Below are 19,551 nucleotides of genomic sequence, written 5' to 3'. Positions count from 1 at the left end.
GTTTAAATAATTCCTCATGGAATTGACTCAAAAGGTTGCTGTTGGAGACTAGCTATCTTCAGCGTGGGAGTTGTTCTGTGGGGTTCCACAAGGTGCAATCTTATCCCCCATGCTATTCAACCTCTACGAAAAGTCTTCAAGATAAATTATTTGTAGTTTTGGAATTTCTCCTGAAGGCACTCAGCTTTACATCTCTGTAAATCCCCTGGTGATGTAGTAGAGATCATGAGCGGCTGCCTGATTCCTGTGGTCAAATGGCTGAGAGTAAATTGAAAATGAAACCAGACAAGACGAAAGTGATGCTGGCTGGGAAGGCTGATGCCTTGAAGGACATTATGCTTGCCAGTTTCAGTGGGGATCAGCTGACCCTTTCTGACTTGGGTCAAGAGCCTAGGGGGTTACACTGGATCCAGGACTACTGTTAGAGAAGCAAGGTAATGCAGCTGCAAAAAATTATTTCTTCCAACTCCATCTACCCCAGAAGACAGCCCCTTACATTCACAGAGCCGATCTAGTCACTGGCATGGCAAAAATGAGTCTAGACTACTATAATGCACTCTACATAGGTCTCCCCTTGAAGTCAACTAGGAGACTCTACTTGGTACAGAATACTGCAGCTCAATTATTATCAAGAGTTAGGAGGAGCATGCATATTAGTCTCATTCTGGAGTCCCTCCATTGGTTGCCCATCAGTTACCAGGTTCAATTCAAGGTATTGACTATCACATACAAACCCTTCATGGCCCTGATCCATCATATCTGCTGGATCTCCTCTCTCTCTCTCTCTCTTTTTGTTGGCCCCCACCTAATGGAATGGCCTGTCTGATGGTAGGAAGACTCCCACATTCCTGGCTTTCTGCAAAGCTGAGTTGTTCAGGAGAGCTTTTTGTTACACAAGTAACAGGGCTGTTCTGTACCAAAATGGTTTATAAAATTGCATTCATAAATTGATAGGGACTGTGGACTATATTATTATGGTCTGTCTCTCACTGTAGGTATGCTCCTACTATGTAATTTTTGCATCGTTTAACATGCCATGTTTATATGCTTATGCTTTGTTATCAGGTTTGTTTCAGCTCTGTTTCAGATTCCTGGTTGGTACCTGATTTCTACAATCCAAATCCTTTTGAACTCTTTATTGGACGCCCCATCCTGTTTGATTTACACTATGTAATCTGCCTTGAGTCTCAAGGAGAAAGGCAGATTGTAAATAATGTAAATAAAATTAGTATTCCCACTGTTTTTGAGATTTGGCAGTCATAGAGATCAGCAACTAGCAGCAAAGTAAGTATTAGCAGTGATTTTACGGCTCAACTTGACATTACAAGTTAAAATTTAATTTATTTTAATTTTTTTACAAATTTAGCTACCAGGAATATGGGTATCCGCAGGTTTTCCCCAGTAAAGATAAAGACAAGTATGGGGTGGCTTTTTGCTCCAGTAGGCAAACATCAGGAGGGAAAGCATTCAAGTTTTTCAGTTTGTCTTTCCTACCCCCTTGATAAAGTAATCCCAGCAGCTAACTCTAACATGTAGTTGAGCCTCACATCTTGCTGAAACAGGCTACCTGAATGCCCTTCTATACAGTCATGAAATCAATAGCTGTTGCACTACTGAACTGCTATCTGTGGATCCTATATAACAAATATCTCAGTATCATTCATAACTCACTATTCAGCAGATTCTAAATGACTGCATGACAATGGTCATATTTTACTTTTCTTAACACAATCTTGGCAGCATATTACTTATCATTCTAATTCTTTTTGAGTAATTTTTTGCATATAATCCTCAACTGTAGTCCGGGGGGGGGGGTGCACATTTTGGGGAGTGCATAGCTCCCGGCTTAAGTTTGTTAGATATCTGTTTCCAAAAACTGCCAGTTCTGACTGGTAACTGTTGCCAGCCCTCAGGGAGGTTTTCTAATTCTGTAACTTGCAGATCAATTCTTTAAACAGGAATACCTGGACCCATATAAAAAGCACACATTCTCAAAACATTAGTGCAGAGCGGCAGATCACTATAATCCATTCCTGTCATAAGTCTCTGGGCTTTTTGTTAGAGTCCACATCCATATCAGACACTAATCCAGCCCCCGCAAACCCCCCTGATTATGCCGCATCAATTAGTATAGCACAAAGAAATGGGGGGGGGGATTTGTCTCACATTTACTTTTCCAGCTTCAGCAACTGTACAACGAGGTGAAAAATGGCTTGTTCAGAAAGTTTTGTATCATTTATTTATTGCTTCATAAATTATCACCTCTGCCAACATAAATCTAATCATCACAGTGACCCTCCCGCATTGTTCCAATCTCATTATAAATCCCAGTTTAACAAGGGCTGAACATACCCATAGAGACAAATTCATTACAGCCTCTCTGAACTTGGTTGGTGGGAAAATCTTAGCAAATTAAAAAAACTGGATTTCATTGAAATGAATATCACTTGGTTGTGTGTCTATGTGAGCTTTTTAAAGTTTAAATATGGGTGTGTAAGAACTAATGCCACAAGAAGATAATCATTTTTGTTACTAATTCCCCACACATACAGTTAGTAATTTCATCTCTAAAGGAAGATGCTTCCTGTATAGAAAATATAGAAAAGAACTGAGCTGAAGCATCCCTTAAATATTCAGCTTACTGAATCGTAGACGAGGTTATGCCCTTCCTTTGTTTCTCCATGTAGCCACTAGTTTGGGGTCATTCCAGGTCACAAAAAAGGCAGCTAATGAAGGACACTCTACCAACCCCAAAATTAACTCATGTGAAGCATTGTCAGGCTCTTCCCAGCATGCACTATAGCTCCTCTTTGGCTATGAATTCTGCTTATTTTATTTATATGAAATATTTTCATAAAGCCCAAGACATTCTATGGTTGGTGATGATTAAGGAAGCCACCCAAGTGCACACTGTTGCTATGGTAGCCATGATCAGTTTCCCTGTTTTATTAAACATTAATGATGCTTTTGTTTGTTAATCGCCCATTACAGTTATTTCCCATCTGTTTTGTCTTTACATTTAAGAAAATGTGCATACAATCTTTTCTAACTCCTCACTAACAATGATTTGCTACTCTGAAATTCAGATTAACATTGCAGTTTGCCAGATTGGGGGATGGTAAGGCTAACAATGTGTGTGGTATCCATAGTGTCTACACAAAAGAAGTGCATGGGTGGTTGATGCCAGGACCAAAGTTATACTAGGTTAATAGCAGCTCTTCTGTACATCATCGATACGCTGGTTGGAAAGCTGTCTACCAACCTGAGCAAGATTGCTGTGCTGGTGATTCCAATTTAACCAGGTTTTGTGCATGTCTTACAATGTATGCAAAACAAAGTTATTCATTTTCATTTCATTCATAATTAACCCTCTTTGTTTAGTTGTTATCTCGATTTTTGTTGGTTTCAATGGAAAAACATGTTTCTTGATGTATGGCCTTCAGTTTCCATCCAATTGGGATGAAATTCTTAGTGACTGTTCCCCTTACCTATGGGATCTCATCTTCCAAATCTGAGAAAGATGGGGAAAAGAATCCCAGTCTTATAAACAATTAAAAATCTTACCATGGAGAACAGTCATAGGGAGGCATTTGGCACCTCAAGAAGGCAAACAGAGGAACACAGCAAGCAGAAGGAAGTGTTTGGGCTCCCTAGACAAAGCAGGCAGCAGTAATAGAACAAACAAACTTGGTACAAGGAGGCCCAAAAAGGCAAAAGTAGAAAAGGCTGAGTTGGCATACGAGAACAGCAGCCAAATAGAGAGTGGTAGCGTAAGAAGCCCCAAGAAAGTCAAAGGAGGTAGCAGTACAGAAATGGCAGGGGTGGCATTTGGTTGCTCTATGGGCAGAGGAGACAAAATGGAACCACAGTGTTGGCCACAGACATGGTCACAGCAGCGTGGTTGCCACTTATTTTACTCCTTTTTCAGCTGTTACATTTCTGGCATTCTTATTTCATGTATCAGGAGAGCACTCTTTGACTGTTCCTCTCAGTATGCATGATTGCCTTTTTGTGTAAAAAAGGCAGTGTGTCTATTTTGCAACTTTGGTACGCACAAATGTGTAACATCAAAAATCTAGCTTTCATATAGCTTGTACTGAAGCTGCAAAATACGTACACTACCCATTTCTCACAAAATGGCAATCGTACACACTAAGAGAACCACATATCTGATATGAGAGAGACAAGCATCTGAAACATAAAATATGAGAGAACACAAACACAGGACTGCCATTTTAAGCAACAGCCAATATTCCTTGTAACTCTGTACTACTGCCATAAATGATGTGTCCTCAACAATATTACAGGATTCACTGAATTTTTATTTTTCATTAAAATCAGTACAACAAAACATAGTATTATTTGATCCAAACATACTAATATCCATTAGCCAGAAATTCTTGTGAGATAATTCTCTCATTTACAAAAATAACATTTTGCTAAATTCTACCAAATTCAGTGGGTGCAAAAATGTCTAGGGGGTATGCAAGAGCAAATAGTAAACATTTTTTTCCAAAATTCAATTAGTTTCCATTTCCTGATGTCTAAAACTGGTATAACATATATTCTTCCAGAAGATGGCAGTCCTCCACGCCTATCAAAAAGCAGCCTTTGCTTGAAAATCCTGAGACGTGTGAGTGAAAGGTAACATTTAGCTTGAAGGAACACACAAGAAGAAATGTGAGAGGAGAGAAGAATTTGGAATAAGAAGTTACAATGCGAAAGAGGAGAGGGTGCCAGATGCAGCAAGCTGACATTCTTTCAAATGAGGCTTCAACTCCACACAAGCAGTAATTGGATTCAGGGAACATGCACACTGAATCACACTGTCAGGAAACCACCAGAAACAGCAATACTATTGATGTGTACAAGACAGTCCATTCTGCTAGCACTTGGCAACATGTTTGCACATGTGATTACTCAGGGCTTTTTTTCTGGGAAAAGAGGTGGTGGAACTCAGTTGGTTGCCCTTGGAGAAAATGGTCACATGGCTGGTGGCCCTGTCCCCTGATCTCCAGACAGAGGGGAGTTTACATTGCCCTCCGCACCGCTCGGTGGCGCGGAGGGCAATCTAAACTCCCCTCTGTCTGGAGATCAGGGGATGGGGCCACCAGCCATGTGACCATTTTCAAGAGGTTCCGAAACTCCGTTCCACCACATTCCAGCTGAAAAAAAGCCCTGTGATTACTTCTCTCATCAGTAAAGTGACTTCCACAACAGCATACATTCATTTTACTTATTTTGATGAACGGCCCCTGCTTTTTCAAGAACTCAGAAGTAGTAAGGGGACACGTACATACGACAACCCATTTTTCCTATCCCCAAAGCTGACAATTTTAAATGGGCAAAGCAAAAACAAAACTACCAAAAATTGACATTTACTTAGTGTTGCTAAAACTTTTGAACTTGGGCTCCCTTCTAAACTTACTCTACCCTCTCCAACGCAGCAGGACAACATTAGTTTCTCAGATGAACATGCAGATAGTTGAAAGTGGGCAGCTGTTGCATGCAAAGAACTGTGGACTGCAGAAGGAATTCTGCATAGGCTTTAAAAGAAGCATAGAGCTGGAGATCTCTAACCCCCTCCTAAAGCCACATAGAGGAAAGATAAGAAAAAAATGGGAGGTCTTTCGAAATCCCTTCTTCCCAAGTCATTTTTGGATGGTAGAGCATTCTGGCTACACTCGCACCCACAAATCTAGTGTGGATCAGGGAACGTTCACTTGCCAAGGGACAGTCACTCAGGTCTTGGGCAACAGTGGAGGAAGTCACCACATCTAATGGCCCTACTTGTCCCCACAATTTGCACTGCTAGCTCCAGATGTCCCCTGTACTTGTATGCAAAGGAGAACTACCACATTAATTGGTAAGAGGAATACAGTGTGGAATATCTTAGTTCTAAATAAGGGGGTTGGGCATACTTCACGGCCACAGAGTTGTCTGGTACTGAGAAGCTGGTGTATCCTGGCAGGATGTTTGTTCTGTTTCAGTGGGTGCCTGCCTATTTCCTGAGTCCCGTGCCTGGACGCTGGATTCTCTTTTTCAGAGAATAACAATGAAATCCTAAGCAGAGTTACTAAGCAGAACTCTGCTTAGGATTGCATTTTAAGTAGCCGAAGTTGCTGAGTCTCCAACTACAAAGCACACGGCATATATGTATTTGTGGAACTCTCTGTGGTCAATGAACTAATGGGGCCAATTCAATGGAAAAAATGACATGCAACCTCTATACAGACCATCTTATGTGAGTTTGAAAAAAATAACGATTGCACATTTATTGTGAAATAAAAGAAGTTTGGAAAGACATTGAATGCAGAGGATATTGAAATTCCTTCTGGGCTACAACCTGAACCATAGCTGCAAAGAGGTAAGCCCCATGAATTCAGTGGTTATTTATTCCTAGCAAACATATTTACTCTGACTGTATTATATCAAATAATACCACTCGGAAAATGCTCCCTTGGCTTGTAGCCACAGCCTGATGTCTGTCTAAAACTCCTTGCACTTTCTATGCAAGGAATTTTACTTACTATGTAGATCAGCTATAGCTACTCAGATTGCAACTTCCCTAGAAAACTTTCAGTGCCTTTTAAGTTCACCCGATGGTGCTGGGAAACACCACATAAGTTCTTCATGTGTTTTATTTTAATTGGTTTCATTATTTGCAGGCATTTTTCTAAAAAACAAACAAACATGAGATCAAGTGATCCTGCTATTTTCCATTTAGCTTGATTCTGTTTCTTTTTTTCAGTCTGGCTCCGGCAGATTGACAACAATGTATGTGCCTGACTTTGCTATTCCATCTTTGGCAAGGAAGCAGAAGAAACTGTCACTGGTATATATATTCATGTGTCTATTAAAGGCCCAAGAACTGGCTTCTATGATATCTCCAGCTGTCAAGGGATACTCCCCCCTGCAGTTAACTGCAAGTTTCAATCTGAGCTGCACCACTTTCAGCAGAAGCCCAAAGTTGTGTCTCATTTAGAACTGCTGCCTCATAGCTCTCCAATTATATATTTACTCTCATTTCAGTGCATGCTTTGCTTTACCTATATCAGGGACTCCATTCTACACCTTTGATGGCAAGGACAAACTTTAACAATTAGAATCCGATCTTAGGCTAGGTCTGGGAAGGAGAGCAAAGTCGTAACAACAACACCATTTGATTTATATACCAACCTTCAGGACAACTTAACACCCACTCAGAGTAGTTTAAAAGTATGTTACTATTATCCTCACAACAATCACCCCCTGAAGTGGGTGGGGCTGAGAAAGTGCCTGTGACTGACCCAAGGTCACCCAGCTGGCTTCAAATGAAGGAGTGGGGAATCACACCTGGTTCTCCAGATTAGAGTCCTGCCACTCTTAACCACTACACCAAACTGGTATTGCCCAATCTTGGAAGGTAAGCATGGTTGATACTTGGATGAGGACCACAAAGGAAGACTCTGCAGAGGAATGCAACTGCAAACCTCTACTTTTCACTTGCCGTGAAAGCCCCTTCTTGGGGTTGGCAAAAGCTGGTTGCGACTTGACAGCACATACATACATGGGCTTGGTCTACAACTCTCACTACTGCTTCACTGCCACAGTTTGATTGCTATGAAGAGCTAAACAGAGTAGCACATTAAACCTATTCTGTAGTCATTGTATTGGCTATCAATTAGAGCTGCCTGCACTTCTGCTTTCTGTGTTGCATTTTCCAAGTGAACGCCCTGCTTGACAAGATCAGGAAAGCTCCCACAATAGTTATTGTTAGTGAAATTCTAGGTAGCAGGGATGCCATTCCCCCCAGAGACAGATATCCCTTGCTCTTAAGCCCCTGTCCCCGCACCTCCACTCACTTGGCCAGCAGAGGGAAAGGCGCCTGGGCAGAGACACACATGTGCTTCTGCGTTGCGCAGGAAAATGATGTCATTTTTTGGCACGATGCAGAGGGGCTATGTGGAAGGGCTAATTTGCTAAAAATTGCCCCCAAACACTCTGTTCCCCCCCATTTGGCCCCTGGAGGACCTGGCACCCCTACTAGGCAGTCTTCATTGCATTGTTCACTGTTTATTTTATACTGCTGTATTCGTTGCATGTATTGAATTGTTTTGTTGCATTGTTCTCCAGTTTTGTAATCCTACTTTACTGTATGTATCATACAGTTTTCCAGCACATTGTCTGATTTTATAATCCATCATTTATTGCTTTGTTTGTGGTATCTATTAATCTATTTCTGTGGCATTGTTTTTAACTATGTAGTCCACCTTCAGTTGCAACATGAAAAGTGGACTATAAATGAAATAAATAAATAACAGAGGCAGGGAAGAGGGCTGACAAGAACAGTATTGCATGAGAATGTATTGTGCCTGGAAACCCTTCCATCCGTATTTGTGGCAAATAGCACTCATTGATTTGAGATCACACACTGCCCTTTACATTCTTATTCCCTTACAGGTTCCAGAACTAAGCCTTGACTCAGATAAACTAAGATGCCTTGCTTGAAACAATAAGATCACCTGAGCGCTTTGGCACTGAAACAATACTAACACCAAGAGAGTAGTTTCTTCTGACCAATCATTTAGAAGTCACGTTTGTAGGACAATTAACAGGTTTCGTTGCCAAACTTCACTTATGAGTACCACTTATGACCGCAATACAACAGAGGTAGGTTCCACATGAGATTGAATAATGCGCCATATTATAATAATTTACCTCCTAGTCAGGAAAACAATTACAACTATATGGTATCCAGTAAAGTGTGTGTCCAGCCGGAGAAAAATAAGTACGTAAAGTATCCTTACCAAGAACAAGTGTCGAGGGTGCCTGTTTTTTCCGGACACTTTCATTAGCGTTCCTTCTTTAAGAAACACCTGAGGAAGCAAACAGGGGCATTCAGGAGGACATCCTGTCTTTAGAGGACACTATTCCATGTTCAGTGGCTCATCACATGAAAAGGGATTTAATGTAAAAGCAACTGCATAGAGCTGCTAATTTGGTCAGGCAAGCAGTGCTAGGGAAGAGGAGTGCTTAATGTTTCCCTTCTATGCCGTTTTCTAGATACAGATCCCCCAACACCCCTGAAGCTGCTCCAAGACCTCTGGGAGGAGGAGGACAAGAATTGTCCTGTATTTTTTCCTCAATGTTTAATGGAATTTTTTTTCCAGGCAGTGGTTAGATTGGGGGAATAGCATAGAAAAAAGGAGTAGTAAGAATGTTGACCTAGGAAACTGGGAAGGTGGAGTTCAAATCCTTCCTCTCCCATAAAGCTCACTGAATAGGGAGAGCTATAGCTCAATGGCAGAGCATCTGTTTGGCATGTAGAAGGTCTCGGGTTCAATCCCCAGCATCTCTAGTTAAAAAGAACCAGGCAGTAGATTATGTGAAAGACCTCTACCTGAGACAGTGGAGAGCCTCTGCCTTGATGACCTTGATGGACCAATGGCCTAATTCACTGTAAGGCAGCTTCATGTGTTCATGAATACTCATATACATCCACACAATGCTGGATACTGCACTATCAATGCATTATAGTGATCATTTGCAATGAAGCTGGGTTGTCTGCAAGGGAAAATGCAGCTGCGAACGACTACCATAGCGCAATGATAGCACTGTATCCAGCAAACCACAGATGCAGCCCTCGTCATTCTCTCACAGCCTAGCCTACATCACTGGGTTGTAATTAGGATAAAATGAGGAAGGGAGAATAACATATACTGCCTAGAGCTCCCTAGAGGAACGTAAGGACACAAATGTATTAGATAGAGTCCCTTCCCAGCACCACTCCCTTAATTAGTAATGAAATAAAATGCTGTGAAATAAGAGGCCATGAGGCCAACTCAGGAGATCCTGACCATGAATCTTCTCCATCATCTCTAGTTGGGTTCTTTGCTTCAGTAACAAAGAACTCAATCTATCCTGAATACAGCTATATGTGTTAACCACACTCAAACAACATAAACATGTGCGTATGTGAACATTAGAATCATAGAATCATAGGGTTGGGAGGGGCCTCTAGGGTCATCTAGTCGAACTTCCTGCACAATGCAGGAAATTCATAACTACCCCCCTCTTCACACCCCCAGTGACCTCTGCTCCATGCCCAGAAAATGGCAAAACACAGTCAGGATCCCTAGCCAACTGGCCTGGGGAAAATTGCTACCTAACCCCAAGGTGGCGATCGGCCTTATCCTGGGACCATGAGAAGTAAGCAATGATATAACCTTTCCTACCCTCCCTCTCACGATCTGCTTAGGTTCACAGAATACGTGTTGCCGTCAGATGGCCATCTAGCAGTGTTAGGAGTTGATGACTCTCATTTTTTCCCTGGAAAATCTCTGGCACCCTAAAAACTGCACAGCATGCAGAAAATCAACTGTGGAACTTTTTTGCAGGCAGGAAGAGAACATTGATTGCCTCAGTTGCTAAATTTGTACCTGTTACACAGGCATTATGGGCAGAAGAAACATGCTAAATAAAAAAGTTGGCAAACCTATCATCAGAGGTGCCAAGCCCAAACAGAACTTACCCTTCCTGGCTGGAGGAGGTTGCTCTGCCCCTTGACACTGTGTTCTATATGCACCAACTTCTGCAAATTTTCCTAGGACAGAAAAATAACCATTTATTGTTGAATTTTCAATTCTTAGAATATGATTAAACTTTCAGTATGTTGTCCAAGAGATAAGAAGCCTCTTGTTGTCATTATTAGGCTGGGCCTACCCTCCCTCCATCCCACATAGAGATGGGCATAGGGAATGCTGGAATAATTCACACCGTGCATGATTTTAAAAGGCTTGGCATTCCAGTGCTTTTAGTAATATAAATAGACTTTTAATGGGATATTTTCTTTTGGCTTTGAAATGTAAGACCACTTTTCCTGAAGGATAGAATCGACTACTAATTTACATAACAGATTTAAAATAAATATCCCTCTTTTTCAACCAATTCCTGCCACTACATAATTGCTAAGGGCAAGTGAAATCACCTTTTAGTTTAGTTTACCAGTGATGGAATTGTTTGAGGGGTTTTTTTTTAGATGCAGAAGCAATAGATTTGTAGCTGTGGTCTTAAAGGTTATGTTGTAAATGCATAATGAAACCAAGCCTCCTTTCCAAATGCTTTGCTGAGATCAAGGAGCTCATTACCAGAGTCTGACCCTATTAACTGCCTACCTGTGCTGAACTGCTTGGACACAATCAACGAGCCCTGGCAAACTGTGCAATTCCCCATAGTACAGTATCTAAACTTAATATAATGAGACCCATGTTCCAATTAAAACGACAATGTTGGATGGCTTTTGAATAGGAAAGGGATGAGTTTTATACGAATTACTCTCATTACAACTGCAACATTGGTACAGACGGTCTCCTGACACTCCAGGTTTTTTCTTCTGGCATAGTTCCCTATTCCCTTGGAACATTTTAATTGGGTAGATGGTATTATGACCAGGGAGAGGGTTCTCAGTTCCTTCAAGATCTTTGATTCCTCCAGTAGGCTGCCACCATCCCAAACTGAAACAGGCTTGGCTTTTCAGCAGCTGTTTGGGGAAGCTAGTGAGGTTCTGTGCATGTGCAGAGTTCTAGCAAGTGGCTGAGCAAAGGCCTTATAGGTGAGGCTTGGACACAGCTTGACTTAACCAAAAAAAGTCTTTATTGTACTACACTAGATTATTAAAATACATAGAGCACAAGAATATATATAGAAGGAGCAGCATACAAAGTTACAGCTAATGAAAGAAAAAAAGAAATCCAAAGGTCTAATCTCTAACTGTCCATTTGGAGTTACCAAATAGTATCCAAGGAATCCCCCACAGGGGATGGGAGTCCAGCACTTGAGAAGGTGAAGGCAAGCCCGCCCTCGGGACCTTCCATTTTCCATCCCCAGAACCACAAATACGAATGGCTGCCAAGGCTTTTTGTACTTTTGTTTCTCAAGGGGGGGGGAGTTCCCTCCCTTAAAACCAATCTCTCATGGTGAGCCGGCCCATTGTCATGTCGTCTATGTCTCTCATGCATATGATGGTACCAAAAGACTAGAACAACATCCCTTGATCCATTCCAGGATGTCTGTTAGAGCAAATGGTGTTTACTGCCCCACCCTCCCTGGTTTCCCAGGCTGAAAAGGTGAATCACAGGCTAGTTTGTGAAACAGTGAATCACTGGCCAGTTTGATATAAAAAGGCCTATGCTCCTTTCATGACAGATGGCTTTTTCGGAGAGCAGGACTGCGAGCTTGTACACTTACTTTAGAAAAGTCCCTTGGAAAACAATGGAACTTACTTCCAAGGAAATATGTGCAGAATCAGGCTATGAAAGAGAATTCAAAAAGAACATGACTGCCCAGTAAATTTTGCTTAGGGCCAGTAATAAAAAACTAAATAAACTAATTGATATGATAAACTGAGCAAATTAAATGTATAAACCGAATATAAGGACAATTCTCTATACAGGCCTCTTGATATAAAACTTGCTTTTAAAATTATTTCCCCTAGAATACCTTTTTGGTCAGTATTCCATTGAGAGAAATTGCTAGCTTAATTAAAGAGAAAATTCTTCCCTGAACTGGGAAGTAATAATTATTTTAATAGGCAAATTAAACAGTTCATTACTTAAAAGAAAGACCTGTAATTTCCTTTAAAAAATCTTTCCTTCACTTGAAAGTCATCCAAGAATTCAAGCTTTTTGATAGCATTTTCCCTATCTCTTTGTTATATTACACTGTGCTTTTACATACACCTTGTAAAATGGTTCAAAACTCCTTAAGTACTTTTAGGATTGGAGCAGAAGGAAGAGGGAGAGAAAGTGCTGTTTCATGGGGAGTTGCCATTGGTATGAGTCTCTGTGGGAAAAGGAGACTGTAAATGAAATAAATAAAGTTTGTTTTCTTCCTCCCTAAACTTTCCTTTCCCCAGCCCCTTATCTCTATGCTTTCCCCAGCCCTTTATTTCTATGTTTTAAAAAAGGTGTCCGCTTCTAAATATCAGTGTGTATGCTTGGGAACAGTCATGGTAGTCCACCGTTTTAATTTGTGATCAATAAAGTAGTCAACCAGGTGCCTGCAGGAAGCCCACAAGCTGCCATGAAGGCACAGAATTCTGCCTCTATTTGGCTTGTATCCTATGATACTGTTTCCCTTCTACTTCTTTCCAGCTGTGCAACTTTTTTCCACTGTGGCGCTGCTTTCCTCTGGCACTAGAACTTCTGCATGCACAAGATCAATGTTTTTAATAATTTTGATTTAAAAATCAATGTTTTTTTCAAGGAGCCCTTAGGCATGCGGAAGTGCTAGAGGCAGAGGAAGCAAGTGGAAAGCCTCCGCAGCAGTCAGAAAGAAGCTCAATGTCACAGGATCCAAGCCTATGCATTCTCAGAGGTTTACTGCCTTTTTTATTTTAGCATAAGCTTTCAAGACCTACAGCCCACTTGAACGTAGCAGGAACTGACTAGTCAGACATTTATGAGGTTATGAAGATTTTTTTAAAAAAAACAGCAGGGTCCAAGGGCCATGAAAAGCATACAGTATAAAAGGAGATTCAATTATATAAAATTCAAATGTAGTGAAAGAGAGTTCATAGACAATTCACAAGTTGAATTATTTGAGATAATCTAATTTCCCAAATTTTGTTAAACTCCTTAAAACTTTTAATGGCTAAGGGTTCCCAGGCTTTGCTATGTTAGTGGACACCCACATTGATTGAAGAATGCCAGGTCTTTGTTAAGTCCTTGGGAGATGGTGTCAAACTTCCCAATTTAACTTGCAGGATTCAAGTTTTAATGGTGTCAGATTTCTTGGTGAATTCTCATTCCACATAAACAAATATTTTAACCATCATGGCTGATGAGTGTTGATAAATCTACCCTCTATGAATAGTTATCTTTTAAAAATTTCGTCATTTCCTTTGAAGATAAAATATATGCTAATATTATCTGTACTTCATCTATGGAATTTTTGTTATTCAGCAGACACTTCTTTTAGCTGGCTTGAATCAGTCCTAGAATCTCTGTGGACAAGCAGGGGATGATGTAGTGTGTATGATTTCTGCCCATTCTCTCTCCTCCAGAAGACCTCTGATTTCTCTTCCTAAATCCTCATGGGGGACCCCATCCCTCAGAAGTAGCAGTTTGGGGAGAATTTGGGACTGCTGTAGGAGGGGGGAATCTGTGGATGCAGAAATTACAGGTAGGATCCAAGCCAAAGTGTTGCTTTAGTGAAAAATCACACAGATAGATACCATTTTACAGATAGATACCACAGATAGATACCAGTGGTATCCATTTGTTCAGGGCTCATTTCGAGGGGGAACACACAGGAATGCAGTTCCAGCAGGTCCCCAAAGAGGTCACGTCAGGTGGCCCCGCCCACCTGACTCTCGGCCATTTTGGGCCCATTGGGGCCTGGATTGGGGCCAAAACGGCCCAGATCGGGCCTCTGATGGGTGGTGGATCACTCTCCCACTCATCAGTGGCCCGATCCTGACTATTTGGGGCTCCTTTTCAGCCATTTTCAGCCCCCTTTTGCCATTTTGGGCCCAATTTTGGCCCTGAATGGCCAGGATTGGGTCCAAAACAGCCAGAATATGTGATGAGGTTTGGCATATGCAAATCAGTTATACTAATGACACACTTCCAGTGATGGTAAGAGGTGTGCCATATGCTAATGAGTTATGCTAATCAGTTCCTCCAGCTCTTTTTCTACTAAACGACCTCTGCATTTGTTCCTATTTAATAAATCAGGTTTTCCTTCAGTGCTGTATAAATATTCCCCAGCTCTGCTGTGCAAGCACCCATCTGTCTTTGGTTCATAAGGAAGCATTAGTGAAAACTAGTCAGTAAAATAGTTCATGAATATGTTGGCTGTGCTTAGTCTTGGCATATGTTTCAGAGATATGGATTAAAAATCCCACAATCAATGATTTCCCAGCTGTCTGGAAAAGTGGGAGCTTCTTGGCTCTGTTTTAGGCAGCTGTTTCAACTTTCCATCTGGACAAAGCACATGGTTTTTCATGTTAAAGGCAAAAGCTTTTTTCCACTCCACAGGAACATCTCTCCTAAATGTTGGTAAGGGAAAGAGTAACACTCGTGCAACCAGACTCAAAATGTTGACTGGATCTGCCACACAGACTCTTGGCATTCTTCTCTCCCCAAAGACCTTCGTTTCTAAAAGAATAATAAAGTTCCTTGCAGAATCACTCAACAGCATGCATGGACAGCTGAATAAGTAGAACCGTCCCAACATATGGTTCAACAGAAGCTGCTCAAGTCCACGTATTTTCAATCAAAATGTTTGGAAAATGTGTATGTTGCATTGCTGAGCACTTACGCTTAGTCTGAGGACCAGTGTTCATATGTTCTCATGAGAGCTACAGCTTTTATATTTTAGGACGCAGATAAATTAGTGTTGCCAGGGTGCAACCTATAGATCAGCACTTATCTATACATTTCCTGATGCAGCAAACCCCCAGTCCTGTCTCCTGTTTCTGCCTTCTGTCTGCTGTGCTATATCCCCAGAATCCTGCTTGTTAGAGCAGATGGAGGAAAGGAGTGGATGACAGACTGAAGAAGGAACTGGCACATCAAGGAATTTAATTTATGGTGAGGATTTCCAGGTTGCAACCTAGCCACTGTAACCTGTGAAGGTGTACCACAAGTTGTAATAAGGAGTATTGCAAATCAGATCTATTTTTTTTTCTGAAACAACTAGCTCTTTAGATATGTTAGGGCTCCAGGGGATATTCTCATACAAATCTTGAAAGTACAGTATTTCCAATGGAAGTGAACCATATTAAAGGCATATGGATATTACAGGAAAATTACATTCATGAGAAAAGTACTAGCGGAGTTCAATGATACACTTATATGTAATGCTCATTTTGTTCAATAGCGAATGAAATTACATCTAAGTATACATATACAAGATCAAACATTTATGCTATAATTCTATATACTTTTATTCAAGCAGTGAACATTGTTATTTCATGTTTCTTCTATCTCTCTCTCTTTTTTAAAAAAACTTGAATATTTAATTGTGCAGAGGTTCTGAGATTTCAGAAATGTGCAACAGATTAGGAGGCACCGTAGCATGTCAGCACTCACCCCTTGTTGCATACTATCATTGGCTCGATCTGCAACTTCAGAGATAAGGAGCAAGGCAGCTAGGAAGGGAAGTGACATAGAAAAGGCATAAGCACGGTTAATAAAAGAAAGGCTACATATTTAGAAAACCATGGGTTTCTTTTAAATATAAAATTTGTGCTGAATCTGATACGGCATGCTGCATAGCCCATTGGAAGACTTATGAAGTGGTGTTGATAGCAGCAAAGAAAGGTTATTTTTCTGAGATCACTGCATCCAGGGCTTTTTTTCTGGGAAAAGAGGTGGTGGAACTCAGTGGGTTGCCCTCGGAGAAAACGGCCACATGGCTGGTGGCCCTGCCCCCTGATCTCCAGACAGAGGGGAATTTAGATTGCCCTCTGTGACCATTTTCACGAGGTTTCGGAACTCTGTTCCACCACGTTCCAGCTGAAAAAAAGCCCTGATTTTATCCATACCAACTGTTTAAGATGCATTGACATCTTTTGTCTCATATCTGAACCCTCAGTGGCTCAAGAACAATTAGCTGTGATACCTTGGCAAATTTTTTTGCTGATAAAATAGCGCTAATAATAAACTCTGTTCTGGATGCCAGCTGTAATATATAAGCAAAGCAGAAGTAATGCTTAACATACCGTCTGGTCCACTTCTGAATCATTCTGACCCAATCACAATGATAGATATTGACAGAATTTTAGCTCTTGTAAAGGCCACTACTTGTACACTGAACTCCTGCCCATCCAGGCTACTAAAATCTTTTAACAGTAGAAAAGAGCAACAGTCCAGTAGCCAGTTTGGTGTGGTGATTAAGAGCAGTGGGACCCTAATCTGGAGAGCTGGATTTGATTCCCCATTTCTCTACTTGAAGCCAGCTGACTGATCTTGGGTCAGTCACAGCTCTCCAGAACTCTCTCAGCCCCACCCACATCCCAGGGAGATTGTTGTGGAGATAATAACATACATTGTAAACCGCTCTGAGCGGGTGTTAAGTTGTCCTGAAGGGCAGTACATAAATTGAATGTTATTAGTAATTATTACTACCTATAAGACAAATAAAATGTGTGGTCTTATAGGTGCTACTGGACTGTTGTTCTTTTTTACTGCTACAGACAAACTAACATGGCTACCCATCTTAGAAAATCTTGTAAAGACAACACAAAGGAGCCCTTGGTGCCTATTATAAATCAGTCACTAAATCAGGGAACCCTCCCTCAGCCTCTCAAAGAGATGGTCGTCCACACACTACTTAAAAAATAATCCTTAGACAAAAAACGATTAAGCCAATTATTGCCCATTCTCTAATCTGCTCTTTCTGGGCAAAGTGGTTGAAAAAGCAGTAGCTAACAAACTCCAGACTTTTTTGGACAAGTCTTATGCTCTGGATCATTTTCAGTCTGGTTTTAGACCAGGCTATGTGATGGAGATGTCTCTAGTGGCTTTAGTTGATGAGCTCCACCTGAATGTAGACAAAGGCTGTGACATGGTGTTGGTGTCCTTAACTTATATCGGTTTAAGGAAGATGCTGAAAAAACTGGGCAGCTTCTATAAACATCAACTCTGCAAGACCAAAGTAATGGTCTTTGAGAAGAGAACTCGAAGATTTAAATGGTCAATAGATGGAAATCTCATTGAACAATGTAGAACCTTTAAGTATCTTGGGGTGACATTTAGTGAAATCCTCTCATAGAAAACCCACTGGGCAATAAAAAATGCCTCAGTTGTGAAAACCACTGGGACAATCTTTAAACATTACACCTTGAAAGGAGGATTTTTAGTTGAGCCACCCTTGAAACTGCTTAAATGTAAAGCTGGCAGAGAAGCTGCTGCTGCTTCCTTGCCACTTTGTTTCCAAAGAGCTGTGAAAAACGCTTGATTTTTTTTTCTTTGCAAAGCCTGAAAAATGCCTTGGAGGGTAGGAAAAGCAGCTATTTAACCCTTTCTTGGTTTTTAAAGCCAGGAGGAAAGTGCAGTAATGTTACAATGTTACAACATTGCTACACTTTCTTGCCTTTGGGAAAAAAGAGAGTGTGTGCATACCCCAAAGGAGGAAGGGAGAACCAGCCATTTAGCCCTTTCCTGGCTTTTAAAGCCAGCAGGGAATAAGCAAACTTCTGCAAACATGGGAAGCTGAACAGATACTGAACGCTTTAAAGTTCCAGCTGGCATTTGAAAGCAGCAGCTCTTTTCTTGCATGCAAGAGAACTGTTGCTCCTTTCAAATGCAGGCGCTTTTTTCAGCTCATGGGGGATTCCCCTCCCATCAGCTGAAAAGTGGCTGGGTGCACACCTCTACTGCAGAAAGCTCATCTCCATTTGCCTAGAAAACTAATTGATCGGCGCCAGGCTGTCTGCAGTGACTAACCAAAAACGAACCAAACGAACCAGCCTAAAGTTCGTCCCGGTTCATCAGAAATGTGCTCTGACAAACCGCTGGTTCGTGAACCACAAACCAGCCAGGTTTGTGATGAATTTTGGTTTGTATTTCAGTTCGTGCCTATCTCTAGTTGAGATTCCTTCACCTGTATATAATGAAGGTGCTAATGTATTTTAGTGTACCTTTATGCACTTTTATCATTATAGTTTGATTGCTTATTGTTCATGTTTTACTTGTGTTTTATTTTCTCAATGCTGATGGCCTTTGGCTGCATACAATAAACATTCTTATTCTGACAAAGGCCTGCTTCACTTTTGCTCCTCCTGGTTCTATCTGCAACCTTCGATACAGTAGACTATGCCATTCTGTTGAGGTATCTGGAGGTAGAAGCAGGTATCAGGGGATGTGCCTTGAACTTCTTTAAATTGTTTCTCATAAAACGAACTCAAACAGTTGCTATTGGAGACCAACTATCCTCAGTGTGGGAATTATCTTGGGGGGTTCCACATGGCACAATTTTATCCCCCATATTATTCAACCTCTATATAAAGCCTTTTGGGCAACTCATTCATAGCTTTCAAATTGGATGTCATCAATATGCAGATTATACCCAGCTCTTTATCTCACTATCCAAATCCCTTGGTGATACAGAGGTATTGAATCGCTACTTGACAGCTGTTGACAAATGACTGAAAGCAAACAAATTGAAATTGAACCCAGACAAGATGGAAGTGATGATGGTTGGAAAAGTAGAGACCTTGAAGGACATTGTTCTTCCAACCTTTGATGGGGTCTTGTTGACCCTGGCTGATTCAGTGAAAAGCCTAGGGGTTATACTGGATCTAGCACTGCCACTAGAAATGAAAGAAATGCACCAACTAAAAAGGACTTGGCCGTTTTCACACGTGCGCCAGGAGATAATGTAAACTCATGGCATGAAGTGTCTTCCTAGCATGATCTCCTGGCATGATCCCCTTTAATGACCCGATGACATCAGAAAAAGTGCCATTAAATGGGATCATGCCGGGAAATCGCGCTAGGAAGAGACTTTTGTGCCATGAGTTTTGCATGATCTTCCGGGCGTGTGGCCGTGTGAAAACGGCCC

The 19,551-nt window shown here is 41.2% G+C and overlaps 1 protein-coding gene across 3 annotated transcripts in view; it reads right to left on the bottom strand.

Moving 5' to 3' along the window:
- FGD5 (FYVE, RhoGEF and PH domain containing 5) overlaps positions 1–19,551 on the bottom strand; it is a 197,480-nt gene that overhangs the window by 27,929 nt on the left and 150,000 nt on the right. For all 3 annotated transcript variants that reach the window (XM_054978381.1, XM_054978379.1, XM_054978380.1), the window contains exons 10-12: positions 16,077–16,135; positions 10,514–10,585; positions 8,790–8,858 (exon numbers count right to left, since the gene is read on the bottom strand). In XM_054978381.1, the coding sequence (XP_054834356.1) occupies positions 8,790–8,858; positions 10,514–10,585; positions 16,077–16,135 (200 nt within the window). The remainder of the gene's footprint in view (positions 1–8,789; positions 8,859–10,513; positions 10,586–16,076; positions 16,136–19,551) is intronic.

This window comes from Eublepharis macularius, chromosome 4 (assembly GCF_028583425.1).
Source record: "Eublepharis macularius isolate TG4126 chromosome 4, MPM_Emac_v1.0, whole genome shotgun sequence".
In the NCBI taxonomy this organism is placed as follows: domain Eukaryota; kingdom Metazoa; phylum Chordata; class Lepidosauria; order Squamata; family Eublepharidae; genus Eublepharis; species Eublepharis macularius.
Note: the sequence above shows the minus strand (reverse complement) of the source record. Positions and strands in the feature narration are given on the sequence as shown.